Consider the following 18,125-nt stretch of genomic DNA (forward strand, 5'->3'; position numbering starts at 1 on the left):
CTCAACCAAGCCACCCAAGGTGCCCAACAATTTATTTTTGCTTTTGTTTCCTTTGCCTTGGGGCACTTGTCTAGTAAGAAGTTGCTGTGGCCAAGGTCAAACTGGTTGCTGCCTATTTTCTTCTATAGGATTTTGATGGTTTCCTGTCTTACACTTAGGTCTTTCATCCATTTTGAGTTTATTTTTGTGTATGATGTAAGAAAGGGGTCCTGGTTCATTCTTCTGCATGTCACTGTCCAGTTTTCCCAGCACCATTTGCTAAAGAGACTGTCTTTTTTCCATTGGATATTCTTTCCTGCTTTGTCGAAGATTAGCTGGCCATACATTTGTGGGTCCATTTCTGGGTTATCTGTTCAGTTCCATTGATCTGTTTTTGTGCCACTACTATACTGTCTTGATGATGACAACTTTGTAATACAGCTTGAAGTCCAGAATTGTGATGCCTCCAGCTTTGGTTTTCTTTTTCAACATTATTTTGGCTACTTAGGGTCTTTTCTGGTCCATACAAATTTTAGAATTGTTTGTTCTAGCTCTGTGAAGAATGCTGGTGTTATTTTGACAGAGATTACATTGAATGTGTAGATTGCTTTGAATAGTATCAACATTTTAACAATACTTATTCTCCTAATCAATGAACATGGAATGTTTTTTTCATTTCTTTCTGTCTTCTTCAGTTTCTTTGATAAGCTTTCTATAGTTTTTAGCATACAGATCTTTGACCTCTTTGATTAGTTTTATTCCTAGGTATTTTATGGGTTTTGGTGCAGTTGTAAATGGGATTGATTCCTTGATTTCTCTTTCTAGTGCTTCATTATTGGTGTATAGAAATGCAACTGATAGCTGTATGTTGATTTTATATCCTGTGATTTTGCTGAATTCATATTATCAGTTCTAGGAGTTTTTTTTGTTTTTTTTTTAATTTTTTTTTCAACATTTATTCATTTTTGGGACAGAGAGAGACAGAGCATGAACGGGGGAGGGGCAGAGAGAGAGGGAGACACAGAATCGGAAACAGGCTCCAGGCTCTGAGCCATCAGCCCAGAGCCTGATGCGGGGCTCGAACTCAGGGACCGCGAGATCGTGACCTGGCTGAAGTCGGACGCCTAACCGACTGCGCCACCCAGGCGCCCCCAGTTCTAGGAGTTTTTTGGTGGAGTCTTGGGTTTTCCACATAGAGTATCATATCATCTGCGAAGAGTGAAAATTTGACTTCTTCCTTGTCATTTTGGATGTCTTTTATTTCTTTGTGTTGTCTGATTGCTGAGGCTAGGACTTCCAACACTATGTTGAACACCAGTGGTGAGAAAGGACATTTTGGTTGCATTCTTTTTGTTTGTTTGTTTAATTTTTAATTTTTTAATTTTTTATTGCTTATTTATCTTTGAGAGAGAGAGAGAGAGAGAGAGAGAGCGAGCATGCACCAGCAGAGGAGGGGCAGAAAGAGAGGGAGGCACAGGATTCAAACCAGGCTCCAGGCTCTGAGCTGTCAACACAGAGCCCAGTGTGGGGCTCGAACTCATGAGCCATGAGATCATGACCTGAACCAAAGTTGGATGCTTAACTGACTGCGCCACCCAGGCACCCCTTCCCTGTTGTGTTTTTGAGCTTAGGGGGAAAGCTCTCAGTTTTTCCCCATTGAGGATGATATTAGCTGTGAGTCTTTTGTATATGTCCTTTATGATCTTGAGGTATGTTCCCTCTATCCCTGCTTACTTGGAGGTTTTTATCAAGAAAGGGTGCTGTATTTTGTCAAATGCTTTCTCTGCATCTATTGAGAGGATCTTGTGGTTCTTATCCTTTCTTTTATTAATGTGATCTGTCACATTGATTGATTTGCGGATATTGAACCAAGCCTGCATCCCAGGAATAAACCCCACTTGATTGTGGTGAATAATTCTTTTAATGTATTGTTGGATTTGGTTTGCTAGTATCTTGTTGAAAATTTTTACATCCATGTTCATCAGGGAAATTGGTCTGTAGTTCTCCTTTTTACTGGGGTCTTTGTCTGGTTTTAGAATCAATATAATGCTGGCTGAAGCCACATCTTTAAGTCATCACAGTAAAAAACATGGCTTTGGAAGAAAGCCTTATGTCACGTGAACATAATATTTTCTCTTTTTAACAAGTGATTAAATAAGAAACAATTAGATTGATTGCCTGCAAAAAAGTAAACCTCCAGATTTTGTTTAATGCAAACATGTTCACTTATAAGCTAAAAATTAGATGCAGGTGCTTGTACACTTACCTAAGGTAAATGGCAACACCCAGTGGATGGCTATCAGAGAGTCAGCATCAACATGGGTGGATATATTAAGTTGTGTTCCGCATGAGTCAGGTCTGAGGTTGGCATTACTTAGTTGAGTCATGAATGACCAGGATGTGAATGAGAAGTATGCTCATTAAATTTGCAGAGAAGAGGTTGATGGTCTTAGAAGATATGAATAGTATTCAATATGACCATGATGAACTAGAGAGATTACATTTTTTAAAGGGTAAAGTTCAGAAGGAAAATCTATAAAAGAATACACCTGATATAAAATTAAAACTTAATAGATACAAGAAAAGGTTGGGGTGACCAAATAGATACAGGTATAAAGACTAGATAGATATAGATACTGAAAACCAAAGAAGGAAAATGGACTACGATGTAACTCTTCTCTTTCATTAACCCAGAGTGGCTATTCTATTCTTGAATAATTTTTCCCCTGAGATTTCAGGTGTCTCTATATAATTTAATTCCCATTGCCTTCTTCCTATACAACCTAGTTTTTCCTAATCATGTAAAAGTCAATTAAGGCATCACCTTTTCAAGAAAGTATTTCCTGACATCATCTTCTTACATCTCCCACCAATTTCATATCCTTCCTCCCTTGTTTCATATTCTCCTGGATAGACCTCTTTTCTAGCAATTACTTCCCTATATTTTAACTATACTTTCAATAAGTACAATTCTCTCTCAATGAACAATGGCCCCAGAGTCTTTTATCTTCATAAAATGATTGGCACATTGTGGCTGTTTATTACATGTTTTTTGAATAAATGAATGAAACAGTATTTTTAGGTGGGGGCTTTTAGTTCACATTAGAGCCCCTGCAACCACCATTGATAAAACAGGTCAGAAGAGCTTACCTCCAAGACACCCAGTACCCAGGTATTTGGTATTACTGTAGTACTGTAGAGGCCCTTGAGAGAACTGGCCAAGCCGGAAATCATAAATCTTTGGTTCATGCAGCCTTAAGATGGTCCAGATTGATTTGTCCTTGATGAGGAGTGGATAATCTTTGTTCTTTAACTTGGTTTTGTCTGGCTTTTGAAGGGATATCTATATCCTACAAGTAGAAAGAAGGTTCTTGTAATATAAGGACACGAGTACTTGAAGCATTATAAATACTGACTGATCAGATAGTCAAAATTTCAAAGAACTATAAATTATTATTTACACATATATAACCATTTAAAGCTCACAGCTCAAATGAATAGAAAAGGGTAGCCTATGATATTCACCTTGAACCATAAATTTTTTTTAATTTTTTATTTATTTTATTCAGGTATAATTAACACAGTGTTATACTAGTTTCACATTTACAATATAATGATTCAGTAATTCTATACATTATTCACTTTTCATCACGATAAGTGGACTCTTAATCCCCTTCACCTATTTCACTCATCCTCCCACCCACCTCCCTTTTGGCAACCACCACTTTGTTCTCTGTATTTATAAATCTGTTTTCTTTTGGCTTTTTTCCTTTGTTCATTTATTTTGTTTCTTAAATTCCACATGTGAATGACATTATGGTATTTGTCTTTCTCTGACTGACTTATTTCACTTAGCATGATATCTTCTAGGTCCATCCATATTGTTGCACATGGTAAGACCTCCGTCTTTTTTATGGCTGAATAACATTCCATTGTGTAAATATACCACATCTTTATCCATTTATCTATGGATGGATACTTGGGTTGCTTCCATATATTGGCTATTGTATATAATGCTGTAGTAAACATAGGAGTATTTCTATCTCTATCTATCTATATTTTCAAATTAGTGTTTTCGTAGGTTTTTTTTTTTTTTGGCTAAATATCTAGTAGTGAAATTACTGGATCATAGATAGGGTGATTCTATTTTAAAATTTTTGAGGAACCTCATACTGTCTTTCACAGTGACTTCACCAGCTTGCATTCCCACCAACAGTGCATGAGGGTTCCTTTTTCTCCACATCTTTGCCAACATTTGTTGTTTCTTCTCTTTTTGCTTTTAGCCATCTGACAGGTGTGAAGTGATATCTCATTGTAGTTTTGATTTGCATTTCCCTGATGATGACTGATGATGAGCATCTTTTCATGTGTCTGTTGGCCATCTCTATGTCTTTTTTAGAAAAATGTCTATTCATGGCTTCTGCCTATTTTTAAATTGGATTATTTGGGGGTTTTTGGTATTGAGTTGTATAAGTTCTTTAAATAGTTTGGATGTTAACCCCCTTATTGGATATGTCATTTGCAAATCTCTTCTCTTATTCAGTAGGTTGCCTTTTTTGTTTTATTGTGCAAAAGCTTTTTATTTTGATAAATAAAAATAGTTTAGGGCACCTTGATGGCACAGTCGGTTAAGCCTCTGACTCTTGATTTCAGCTCAGATCATGATCTCACAGTTCATGAGCCCCACATTGGGCTATACGCTGTTAGTGCAGAGCCTGCTTGGGTTTTTCTCTCTGCCCCTGTCCCACTTGCACACGCACTCTCTCTTTTTCTCAAAATAAATAAATACACATTAAAAAAATAGTTTCATTTTGCTTTTGTTTCCCTTACCAAAGGAGACAGACGTATCTAGAAAAATGTTTTCTACAGCTGCTGTCAAAGACCTTACTGCCTATGTTTTCTTCTAGGAATTAAGGTTTTAGGTCTTTAATCCATTTTGCATTTATTTTTGTGCATGGTCTAAGCAAGCGTGAACCATAAAATATTTGTCCCTGATGGTTTTGTCTGTTTTCTCCTCATCTCTGTCATACTTTTCCTGTTTTTCCTTTTGTGTGTCTTTATGATGTGTTAACCTTCTCTCATCTGTGTCTCTGCTTGGCTCCCCACTTCTACCTGTCTCACTCTTGTTCTATCTTTTGGGCATTTCTTCGTATGGCCACATAGAACTGAAAAACATTTTAAAAACTTTATTGTACCTACAAAGTTCTACTTTCTGTGTTTAATTTAAAAGCAGTTAATTGCATTGCCTGGGTAGGTCAGTTGGTTGAATGTCTAACTCTTGATTTCGGCTCAGGTCATGATCTCGTGGTTTTGTGAGATTGAGCCCCACGTTGGGCTCTGCACTGGCAGCCTGGAAACTGCTTGGGATTCTCTCTCTCCCTTTCTGCCTCTCCTGCACTTGCACTCTTTCTCTCTCAAAATAAATAAATAAACATTTATAAATAATAAAAGCAGGTGAATTGATTATTTTACATTTTTCCTCTTTGTAGTCCTTTTTTGATTTTGGCCATCTTAAATCCAGGGATCCTCCAGAGAAGAAATGTTGCTCATTTCAAATATGGCCACTCAAGATCATCTGAGTGTCTATAGGTCTGTCCTTTCCCAACTATTCTGGGTCCTAAGAGTTTACCTTGGCTAGAGTGCAGGCTCTAGACCACCCAAGATTTGAAAAATCCACTCCAGAGTTAGACTTTTAGATTATAGTACTTTAGAATTTGAGAAGGACTTTGGGTACTATTTAATCTTAAAGATGAGAAAACTGTGACCCATAGAGGTCATGCAATTGTTCTAAGCTATGTACCTGGTAAATGACAGATCTAAAATTAGAACCTGGATGCAAAGGAGCTTATATAATGAAAGAGTGGTGCTTATTTATATATTGGAATGCTCTACTAACCTTGGTAAAAAAGGGAAGCCTGCCAAAAAGTCAGGGAAATATAAAAGAAATAATAAAACCCCTTAAAAATTTTTAAAAACTATTGATCATATGGATCCAGGATCCTATATCCTGGAAAAGAAAATGTATATGGCATGTGCTTTATATCAGTGCATATATGTATGTATTTGTCCAAATCTCTGTTCATTTGAATAGTTTTTGATCTTATCATCTTTAATATTTTTCTTCTTCCCCAGATTATAGGAAAGGGCTATTTCACATGAACTTTTAGATTTTTGATATAACATTTTGATATTAAGACTTGAAGTAGCCTTTTAAATGCAGTACAGTTTAGAATAGCAGTTCCCATTAATAAATTCGTCAGACTTGTGGAAGCCTCCTCACCTTGTTTGCTCTTGGAAGGAGTGCTGTCACACAGGCACAGTGACAGAACTGATCATGCAGAAATTACAAAGAGATAATTTTTCCACTCATACTGTAGAAGGGAATCCAAAAACTATTGATACTATGCCTTGATTAATGTATCGAAAAAAGGTGAATTCTGGGGACATTTTAAATGACTAAAAGAAAGTGCACTGGCACCAAAATGAGAACTGTTTTATTAGATGATTTATTTTGAAATCAGCCATGAATCAACAGAGGCAATGGGAGTATTCAGTTCCATCTGTAAATTCAAATAAAAAGAAAGATGATGAGATGATGAGTATGAGATTCCATGATGTGTCATAAAAATGGGGATTACATGCAAGCTTGTACTATACAAATTAAACATTCCTTAGTGTGTCACCTTGATCCTCCTGATTTTCCCCATAGTATGGGAGTCTGGGTGTTAGGAATAGGCTGCTATCTGTCCTGGTAATGTGATGTAAGTGTGCATACTCAGGCCTGAACTGCGTACTCCTACTGTATTTTTCAAGGTCTATAAAATAAGACAGTTAGCCTCATTTCTCAAAAGAAAAAGAAACTTTTCCTCAGAAAAGTCCTAAATTTCTACTTTGAAAATTTATTGCCAAGTACTGTGGATTCTATCACTTTGGTGTCTCTGAAACCCATCTACCTCTCTCAGTCAGGACCACCACAACCTTTACTCACACTTTCATAATTTTACATCTGGACACCCTGCTGCCCATAGTCCATATTGCTGCCAGAGTGATTTTTACTAATTAGATTGTGTTATTTTCTGTGTAAAACCCTATAATGGCACTCCATCATTTTTAGGTAAACTTCAGATTCCTTAACCTCTCATGTAAGAACTTTGTGATCATGTTCTTGGTCATTTCTGCAACCTTATCTGTCATAAGTCCATGTTCCAGCCAAATTGAATTATAACTTCTCATTATAATTATAATTATAACTTCTCATGCTTCTGAGCTTTTATTTTGTTGTCTCTTTTCCCTGGTATGTTTCCTTTCTAACTTCCTCATCCCTTGCTTTTTCCTAGTTATCATTCTAGACCTTGTTCTGGTATCTTCTCTAGGGAGCCTTTCCTGATCACCTCTTCCTCCTTTCAGTGCCCCATCACAAGTATTATAATCTTGAATTACTAGGTCTCTCATTCCTGTTAGACCATTCACCACTGAGGACACGGATCCCAGCTTATTTAATTTGTATCCCTAGTATTTAGCACAATGTTTGGCATGTAGTAGGTGTTTGATAGGTGTAGTGGGTGTATTTGTTGGATAAATAAGTCTCCTTTTAAAGATAAAAAGATCATCTTCTATAGTAGAATAACCTCCCCATCTTGTGGCCTTGTAGGATAGTCCCACTAAAAATCTTTGCTATCATCCTGATCCTGTCCCTTTGCAAATTAAGGGCACAAATGATACCACCTTTATGTACTTGTTCTGTTATTTTGATAAAAAGCTGATTGCAGGTTCCATCTTAGGAAGTACAAGTTTCCTACTTCTGTCCTAGTAGAAATCGTAGTCTAAACAGAGAGATTTATTCTTAGGCTAGGTTGCTCATTGAAGTTTTATTTACTTATAATCAATACACATTTATTGAGTTTCTGTGATGTGTCGGGCTCTGGATTAGGTGCTGGATATTAAAGATAAAGATGATCTAGGTCTTTATCCTCAAAGAAATGATAGTCTTATGAGCAGAGTTTTTGAGTCATTGTGTGGGTGAATTAAAGAGGTAATAGTAGTTTTTGAGTTCTGACATATTTGAACAAATCACCAACAGATAAATGAAGCATTTCTTCTCTATTAATGAGGACACTTTCAGCAGAAGCTGGAGTTCGTGGGAGACATTACTTTAAGGACTGTTAAATACCAGACAATTTATAATTTTAATAGGATTTTCTTTTAAATTCCTTTGCTGTGGCTCCTTTCTCTTCTGAGGTGATTGACAACAGTACTGTAGTATACTAGAATTATTATCCAGAAATTAAATAATGTGTTTGAGACATGTACACACAAAAAATTCAGAGACCCTCTATTACAGGTTCACCTCAGATGTGATGTTCTCTGATTCGATGCTTTATATCTTCTTCCCCCTCTCTGTTCATTACTAGTTTATGAGTAGTTATTTTTTTTAAGTTTATTTATTTATTTATTTATTTATTTATTTATTTATTTAGAGATAGAATGCACATGTGTGTAGGGGAAGGTCAGAGAGAGAGAGAGAGAGAGAGAGAGAGAGAGAGAGAGAATCTCAAGCAGGCTCTGCACTGTTGCCGCAGAGCCCATTGTGGGGCTCAAACTCACAAACCTGTGAGATAGTGACCTGAGCCAAAATCAAGAGTCAAATGCTTAACTGACTGAGCCACCCAGATGCCCCTGTAAGTAGTTACTTTTATTAGGAAATATCATTCTCATCTTCCTTCCCACATTGCTGGACATATGAACCAGGAGAGATTCACCATGGCTCTTTGATGAGAACACAGAGGAAATAATGTTAATAACATTCAGGAGTGGGCAGCACTGACAGTTACTCTTCTTTGTTTTACAGAGATGAACGAAATCAGTCCATCATCGTAAGTGGAGAGTCTGGGGCAGGAAAAACAGTTTCAGCTAAGTATGCCATGCGATACTTTGCAACTGTAAGTGGTTCTGCCAGTGAAGCCAATGTTGAGGAAAAGGTCTTGGCCTCCAACCCCATTATGGAGGTAAGACAGCAGCAGCCTTGACCTTGTTACTATATTTTCTTAAGAAACATGCCCAAAAAATTGAAACAGCACATGTAAGAAAGTTGAGGATGTCCTGGCCACTAAAAGTAGGAAAATACTTTTCCACATATTAGTAAGAAGAGACCTCAGAAAAGTAAAAAGTCAGTAAGGTAGACATTTGAGTAAAGCCCAGCTATGGAGGCATTTACTTTATTACGTAATCGTGCACTTTTAACCTACCTTTGAATTGTTGCCTCTAAATAGCTGGTAGTGGTATTTCATTTTCTAAATTTCTATTCTCCTTGTTATTTGACTCCTATCTATTCCTTGTAGTAGAAGTGTGTTCCTCATTTCCCTCTAATTCTGAGTTCAAAGGATTCTCCATGCTCAAGCATGAAGAATTTTATCATCCCTTTGCCCACATTTCATTTTCTATACTTAGTACAACCTGTTAGCCTTTTCTATATTTTTCCCCCAGATTTTAACTATAAGCTTAAGTCATGATCTTATGAACATTTTTCTTCTTGTTTTCGTCGAGCATATCACAAAGCTGTAGGCTAGAAAAAGAAATTCAGTACAATTTAATAAATTCCTGAGAAAGGACAACTACAAAAGGATGTCCTTTCAAAGGTGAAATATGTATACGGAGTGGAAATGCTCATTCCAAAGAAAGTGGACCTGTTTGTGTGAGAATTTGAATATTCTAGGATTTGTAGTTAGAGAATTATCTATTAATACGATTTTAAGAAAGTCAAACATTTTTGCAAGTAGTCCCATTAAATGGAGAAAAGTATTTCTCATTAATAATGGAGAGAAACTATTTTAGACAGGGAGGAACAAACCTTTCTCATTGAGAATTCAAGTCAGCATTGTTTATTCCTGTTTTTTTCCTTTGTCAAGCCTTATTTGTCACCCAAACACAGACGGAGTTTAGAACTGGCCTGGTGCACCTGTGGTACAAGTGGTTTTTGCAATAATCAGTCCAGAGGTAATTGTGCCTGGTTTGCAGTGCCATGTGTGACACTTCAGAACAGAGTGCTGTGACCCCTTCCCACAGGGCTGTCCTCCAGAGCAGCGGAACTTCTCTTCTTGGGATTGAGAGGACAGGATATGCTGGGGAAGTTATGGGGCTGCCTGGGCTAAGTGCACTGTGGAAAGAGAACCGGAGAAGCTTTCTGAAGTGGCACAGACTGGGGGAAACAGAGGTTTATGCCAAAAAGAGTAGTAGAGAATTTAAGCAAATATTAAGATTTCGAAAGAATTTAAGCTACAGATGCCAACTGTAGTGCTGGATTCCACAGTTAATATTGGGGAAATATAATCTGTAGAGCCATGTTTTGGGTTTGGGGCAGAAAACAACAGGCCTTTGCTTTGCTTCCTACCATCAGTTTGACTATTTTTGGTCACAACAACAATTTCTCTGTATTTGGCAATAATTTAGCTCATTCTTAGTCCCTAATGTTAGAATATCCCAGTCTAAGTTGTGACGGCATCCAGGAACCCCACCTTTTCTAGGCCTGGACCATATAATAATGTAAGTCCAGAATGAACCTTCTAGAATATGTCAAGTTGATTGACATATTTTATGACCTTGCTATATTCTCATTCAAAAAATAGTACATCTGTTTTTCCACAATACATAGTTCACTTGTGTTAGCAGGAGAGATAGTAGAATGGCCACAAATACTACTTTTTAATATGTACTTAGAAAGAATTTACTTTGTTTGCTAGACTGAACAAAAAAAATTATGCTTAGCTATTCCCTTCTACATTGTGTAGTTTTTCTAAAGGAATTTGGATTAAGAAAGTTTGGCACAGAGAGAACTAATTTTCAATAACTACAAATGAGGGCATACCAATTTCAAAGATTAAAGTGGAATCTGGGGCTTAAGAATGGTACCAAAGGGTTTGCAGTCATAGGAGGAAGACAGATGAAATATTGAGTATGTGACCTAGAAAGTTTGTAACTTTAAACCTGCTTCTCAACACTGCATCTCTATATCAGAGTCCTTTACTGTGATGTCAAGGATGGCATGTCTGGGTCTCCAGTGATCTGAAACTCCTGGGATAATGAGCGTCCTACATTAACATCACAGCCCAGTGGCTAAGGGGATTTCCACATTATCCTCTAGAAAGCAAGCTCATCCTCAGCATAGGCTCCTTTGGCAAAATACAAATGAGGCACAGAGAAATGAATCTTTTTTGCTCATTTTTTCATGTTTTCTTTTCCTCCTTTTCTCTAGGAAATTTTCATCCTAAGATGAGGACAGGGAAATATTCTTGGGGCATACTGGATCTTAATAGTTCTTTTACATCTTTAATAACCATAGTTGAAGACTTTTATGTGCTTTTAGTAAAGAGGAGGAACTCACTCAACACTTCACTGAAATCAGTAGTACAATCAAGACCACAAAACTTTTCCTTAGAAGTTTCTTGCTAACTGAAATGAAAATAGCATTAAGGGGGTCTATTGTAAATATAGTACTTAAAAGGCAGAGGGAGCAATTAGAGGGAATGAACAAAAGGTATTGTTTGTATATAGAACCTTTCCTTACCAGGTTCGAGGCTTAGCATCATATAGTTTTAGTTTTGAAAAGGATCCTGGAGCTCATCTCACCTAGGCAGTTTACACTTGGAGTCACTAGCATTCCTCAGAGGATTAAATATTGGCAAGTTGGTAATAGGGCCTGGTCTAATACCCAGATCTTCAGACTTCTATTTCATTTGCTTCTTCTACCATTCTTTGCTCTATGTTTAAATACATTTCACTCAAAGACAGAGGGGAGGAGTCTGTTTCAACCCTGGCCTACTCACTGCAGATTCTCATAGAGTGTAGTGCTGTTTTGACAGCTTGGCCGCTCTGACTCCCACTCTGAGTAGATAGGAGAGAGATGGCATCTGGAAGGTGGGATAGAGTCAGGGAGGAAGGAGTGGCTGTGGCGCCCCCTTCCCCAGCTTCCTTAGTTGCTGGCAGAAAGGTGCTTGGGACAGTGCCTGGTAAACACTCAGTGGCTATTACTGCCATTGCCATAATTACTACATCGTATTCCTCTGCTCTGTGACAGAGTGGTGAAAGAAAATCCTGCATTTATCATTAATTTCCTTTTCTAAATAAAATAAAAATAACTGGAATATATGGAGATTTTTTTGTTGTACTTTTCATGCCATCAAGAAAGGGAATATCTAAGTAAATGTATTGTTAAATTATCTTAGGCTATATTAGTTCACTCTTATTTTGCTTGGAAGATAGCTTTCCATCACTCTTTCCATTTAAAATGTTAATCTGAAATATAGCAGTGTTCTCACTGCCAAAGCAAAATAGGACAATATCTGCCTTGTATTTCACAGAGTGAAAATGTGCTTTCTTTGACTGATCAGAGAATCTAATGTGTTGTTTTTTTGTGGCTATGTTATTACTGTTTTCATCACTTATATTTGTATTGCTTTTTTAATACACCAGAGCATTTTCACGCCTTTCTCTCTGCTACGACTTTAATATATTAATTCTGATAGTCTTAGGCTTTGTGCAAGTAAATGGTATTAATCGTATGTGAAATTGTTTATTAAACATTTAATATATGCATTATGTGAACACTTGCTTTTCTTACTACACTTGTTTTTTGCTTTGCCTTGAAACAAAACTTTATGGAAGCATGTTACCTAAGTCAGAAAGTAGTACGTATGAGGGGCATCTGGGTGTCTCAGTCAGTTAAGCATCTGACTCTTGATTTTGGCTTAGGTCATGATCTTGGCTCAGGTCATTACCTCATAGCTGTGAGACTGAGCTCCATGTCTTTTCCTCTGCCCCTCTTCCCCATTCTCAAAATAAATAAATAAACATTGAAAAAAGTAGTACGTATGTTACCTTAATTTTTAAAGTTATATAAAGAATTAGCAGAAAGTTACATTCTATGAATTCTATAGCAGATGTTTTGCAAGATAGAGAAAACTATCAAATTCCAAGGGCAGATTTTAGTATGTCTGGTTTCAGAAAATGGCTTTGAATTGAGTGGGTAATTATTAATACTCTGCTAATAAACAGTCCAACTAGGCCTTTGTTGTCACAGGGTAAAATGATAGAAACTTCTAGCTAATGAGGCTCTGAACACCAGAATAGCATCTCCATGAAAATATTAATTTGTCTTAACCAGCTTATTTATATTACACAGCCCAAGTTTTTCACGAAATCCAAACCCAAGTGTATAACTAAGAGGTCTTGCCTTGGCAGCCCCCATTCCCATCCGTTTCTTTCCTTGTTGACTTCAATGAGCATGTTCTGATACCACAAATGGTGTGAAAATCCCCTAGCCACTGTGTTCAGGTTTGCTGTTTCTGAAAATAATTTGTGTGAGAATAACAAGACACATATGAACTATTAGTGGGTATCTGTGTGGTTGCACAGTGGGCAAAGCATACCCTGGTGCCTGCAGGGGCAAAATTGGTTCTGTTCTTAAAAGAATCAGTTATAAAGGGTTGTGTTCTATTCTGTCCTTTCTCTCCCTGAACAAACTCTGTAAATGTCATGTCATGAACTATACTTCTAAAATATTATTTTTCCCTTTGTTTCTTAGTCCATTGGAAATGCTAAGACAACCAGGAATGATAACAGCAGCCGTTTTGGGAAGTATATTGAAATTGGTTTTGATAAGAGATATCGAATCATTGGTGCCAATATGAGAACTTACCTTTTAGAGAAATCCAGAGTGGTATTCCAGGTAAGCTGGGCAGATACCCATAAGTACTTGTATTAGATTGCCAATTTCAGAGCTCACGCTTGCTGGTGTGCATTTTTTTAACTATTTTTTTTAGCGTTTATTTATTATTGAGGGAGAGACACAGAGCATGAGCAGGGGATGGGGTAGAGAGACGGGGGGAGACACAGAATCTGAAGTAGGCTCCGGGCCCTGAGCTGTCAGCACAGAGCCTGACGCGGGGCTTGAACTTGCAAACTGTGAGATCATGACCTGAGCCGAAGTCGGTCGCTTAACCAACTGAGCCACCCAGGTGCCCTGCTGGTGTGCATTTAATTTGCAGATAACTCTTGAACTTATAACTTATAAGTCTTGATAACTTATGACAATATTACTACAGACCACATTTGGACCACAGTATGTAAAATGGTACCTGTCAGAGGCAGGACAGTACCTATTAGACTAATAATCTTTGGGACTCAGCACTGGTCTAGGTTTAATGGTTTTGACTTTTCCTACAGATGCTGGTAGGGTAAGCTTATTTAAAAAAAGGTGCTTTTAGTTTAGTCTTAACTCTCATATTTCCCAGTTGATAGGGAAGACATTGGGATATGCTTTCAGTGACTTACAGTTTGAACTCAGTTCCTTGTCCTCTTACCTTCCTTCTCCTCTCTTAGAATATGATATTGTTTAGATAGAATAATGAAAGTTAAAAAATCTTCTTTACCAGGGGTGCCTGAGTGGCTCAGTCGGTTGAGCGTCTAGTTCTTGGTTTCGGCTCAGGTCATGATCTCATAGTTTGTGAGTTCTAGCCCCACGTCAGACTCCATGCCAACAGTGCAGAGCCTGCTTGGAATTCTCTCTCTCTTTTCCTCTCTCTCTCTCTCTCTCTCTCTCTCTCTCTCTCTCTCTCTGCCTTTCTCTCTCTCTCAAAATAAATAAATTAATTTAAAAAATCTTCTTTACCAGACATAAGCCCCCTTTGGGCATCAAACCTGACCTTGAGGACACACTATTCTTTAGTCTACTGAATACACTACAGAATTCAAGGATTTGGTGGTGGTAGAGTATAAGGATTCAGTTTTACTACAGTTGTATTTTTTTTTAAGTATGTATGTAGAAAAAGGACTGTCAGGAAATACTAAAAAATGATATTAGAATTGTACATGATTTATTTTCTATTTTGTAAAATACTGATGTTAAAATGTATAAACTAAAATGATATGGATGGTGTAGTACATTTGTGGATTTCTTACAAACAACCACAGTAGGTGATCTATTCTGACATATGGCAAAGATGGAATATTCTTTTTCATTTAAAGTGTTAAGTAGTGGGAGCACCTGGGTGGCTCAGGTGATTAAGCCTACTTCAGCTCAGGTCATGATCTCATGGTTTGTGAGTTCGAAACCCGTATTGGGCTCTGTGCTGACGGCCTGGAGCCTGGAGCCTGCTTTGGATTCTGTGTCTCCCTCTCTCTCTTCCCCTCCCCTACTCACACTCTGTCTCTCTTTCTCTCAAAAATAAACATTAAGGGAAAAAAAAAATTTTTTTTTAAATAAATAAATAAAGTGTCAGAAAGGGGCGCCTGGGTGACTCAGTTGGTAGAGCCCCTACTCTTGACTTGCACTCAGGTTATGATCTCACAGTTGAGCCCACGTCAAACTCTACACTGACAGCATGAAGCCTGCTTGGGATTCTCTCTCTCCCCCTCTCTCTGCCCTTCCCTGTGCTCACTGTCTTTCAAAATAAATACACATTAAAAAAATAAAGTGTTAGGAAGACTATGACTTTGAAAGGTACTGTGAGAAAATACTGAGTACAGGTTTCCCCCGCTATCCAAAAGCAGATTGTTCATATGACAACTTTTGTAAGCTGAAATGGTATAAAGCAAAGAAAAAATACCATTAATTTACATGGAAAAGTTTTTGAGCATTGCTAGACCCCAAAAGTAACCTCTCTTAGGCTTTTCTGATGCCTTGGGACACATCTTGCTAATGGATGCACAAAATAAGTCAAGATGAAGCACAGATGCTCACAAACACAGTTCAGAGGTATGGCAGGGTGATGCTGAGATGCTCAGCGTAGTTCCCTGCCAAGGAGCTGGGCGGGGCCACCCTTGCTGCTCTGGGTGTGTGCTGCCTCTGTAATGGCTCACTGAAAACAAACACTAAACACTGTTTAGCTTTTCTGTAAAAAATCCTCTGGATTTCTTTTGGTTAGCGAAACAGGTACTAATGTAGGCCTTTTGCAAAAGTAAAGTGGTATAATGTGAATGTTAGAAAAGCAGAGGAGAAAAGACTTAAGGGAGACCTAGGGAAGATGGCGGTGTAGGAGGACGCTGGGCTCACCACATCCTGCTGATCACTTAGATTCCACCCACATCTGCCTAAATAACCCAGAAAATTGCCAGAAGACTAGGAGAACAGACTCTCTGGAGCCAAGCGTAGACAGGAGTCCCACGGAAGAGGGACCCCTCCCACAGGAGACCACCAACAGCAAAGCGAGCTAAGCCTGCCCCTCCCGCCCCTGTGCACCTTGCGGATTCACCCCAGCTAATACGCCAGATCCCATCGAAGCAGCACCACAAGCCTGGCAGTGTGCAAGTAGCCCAGACAGGGGCCACACCACTCCACAATGAGTCCTGCCCCTGGGAGAGGGGAAGATAAGGTACACACCAGTCTGATTGTGGCCCCAGCGGTGGGCTCGGGGCAGACATTGGGTCTGACTGAGGCCCCGCCCACCAACACAAGTTACTGTGGACAGTACAGGGGAAGTGCCCTGCAGTTTGGAGCCACCCCAGGGACTACCCAAAATGACAAAACAAAGAATTCTCCTCAAAAAAAACTCCAGGAAGTAGCGACAGCTAACGAATTGATCAAAAACAATTTAAGCAATATAATAGAACAAGAATTTAGAATAATAGTCATAAAATTAATCGCTGGGCTTGAAAAAAGTATAGAGGACAGTAGAGAATCTATTGCTACAGAGATCAAGGGACTAGGAAATAGTCATGAGGAGCTAAAAACTGCTATAAATGAGGTGCAGAATAAAATGGAGGCGACCACAGCATGGATTGAACAGGCAGAGGAAAAAATAGGTGAATTAGAAGATAAAATTATGGAAAAAGAGAAAGCTGAGAAAAAGAGAGATAAAAAAATCCATGAGTATGACGGGAGAATTAGAGAACTAAGTGATGCAATCAAACAGAACAATATCTGAATAATACGAATTCCAGAAGAGGAAGAGAGAGAGAAAGGGGCTGAAGGTGTACTTGAACAAATCATAGCTGAGAACTTCACTGATCTGGGGAAGGGAAAAGGCATTGAAATCCAAGAAGCACAGAGAACTCCCTTTAGACGTAACTTGAATTTTTCTCCTGCATGACATATCATAGTGAAGCTGGCGAAATACAAGGATTAAGAGAAAATTCTGAAAGCAGCTAGGAATAAAAAGCCTTAACTTACAAAGGTAGACACATAAGAGTAGTAGCAGACCTATCTACTGAAACTTGGCAGGCCAGAAAAGAATGGCAGGAAATCTTCAATGTGATGAACAGAAAAAATATGCAGCTGAGAATCCTTTATCCAGCAAGTCTGTCATTCAGAATGGAAGGAGAGATAAAGGTCTTCCCAAACAAACTAAAACTGAAGGAATTCATCACCACTAAACCAGCCCTACAAGAGATCCTAAGGGGGACCCTGTGAGACAAAGTATCAGAGACATCACTACAAGCATGAAACCTACAGACATCACAATGACTCTAAACCCACGTCTTTCAATAAGAACACTGAATGTAAATGGACTAAATGCGCCAACCAAAAGACATAGGGTATCAGAATGGATAAAAAACCAAGACCTATCTATTTGCTGTCTACAAGAGACTTATTTTAGACCTGAGGACACCTTCAGATTGAAAGTGAGGAGATGGAGAACTATCTATCATGCTACTGGAAGTCAAAAGAAAGCTGGAGTAGCCATACTTATATCAGACAAACTAGACTTTAAATTAAAGGCTGTAACAAGAGATGAAGAAGGGCATTATATAATAATTACAGGGTCTATCCATCATGAAGAGCTAACAATTATAAATGTCTATGTACCGAATACGCGCATCCCCAAATATATAAAACAATCACAAATGTAAGCAACCGTATTGATAAGAATGTGGTAATTGCAGGTGACTTTAATTCTCCACTTACAACAATGGACAGATCGTCTAGACACAGGATCAATAAGGAAACAAGGGCCCTGAATGATACATTGGATCAGATGGACTTGACAGATATATTTAGAACTCCACATCCCAAAGCAACAGAATATACTTTCTTTTCGAGTGCACATGGAACATTCTCCAAGATAGATCACATACTGGGTCACAAAACAGCCCTTCATAAGTTTACCAGAATTGAAATTATACCATGCATACTTTCAGACCACAATGCTGTGAAG

General features: G+C 38.2%; 1 protein-coding gene across 13 annotated transcripts in view; it reads left to right on the plus strand.

The window, feature by feature from the left end:
- The window catches only part of MYO5A (myosin VA), a 196,014-nt gene that overhangs the window by 79,687 nt on the left and 98,202 nt on the right, over positions 1-18,125 (plus strand). For all 13 annotated transcript variants that reach the window (XM_045449710.1, XM_045449708.1, XM_045449707.1 and 10 more), the window contains exons 5-6: positions 8,828-8,984; positions 13,556-13,699. In XM_045449710.1, the coding sequence (XP_045305666.1) occupies positions 8,828-8,984; positions 13,556-13,699 (301 nt within the window). The remainder of the gene's footprint in view (positions 1-8,827; positions 8,985-13,555; positions 13,700-18,125) is intronic.

This window comes from Leopardus geoffroyi, chromosome B3 (genome assembly GCF_018350155.1).
Source record: "Leopardus geoffroyi isolate Oge1 chromosome B3, O.geoffroyi_Oge1_pat1.0, whole genome shotgun sequence".
Classification (NCBI taxonomy): Eukaryota; Metazoa; Chordata; class Mammalia; order Carnivora; family Felidae; genus Leopardus; species Leopardus geoffroyi.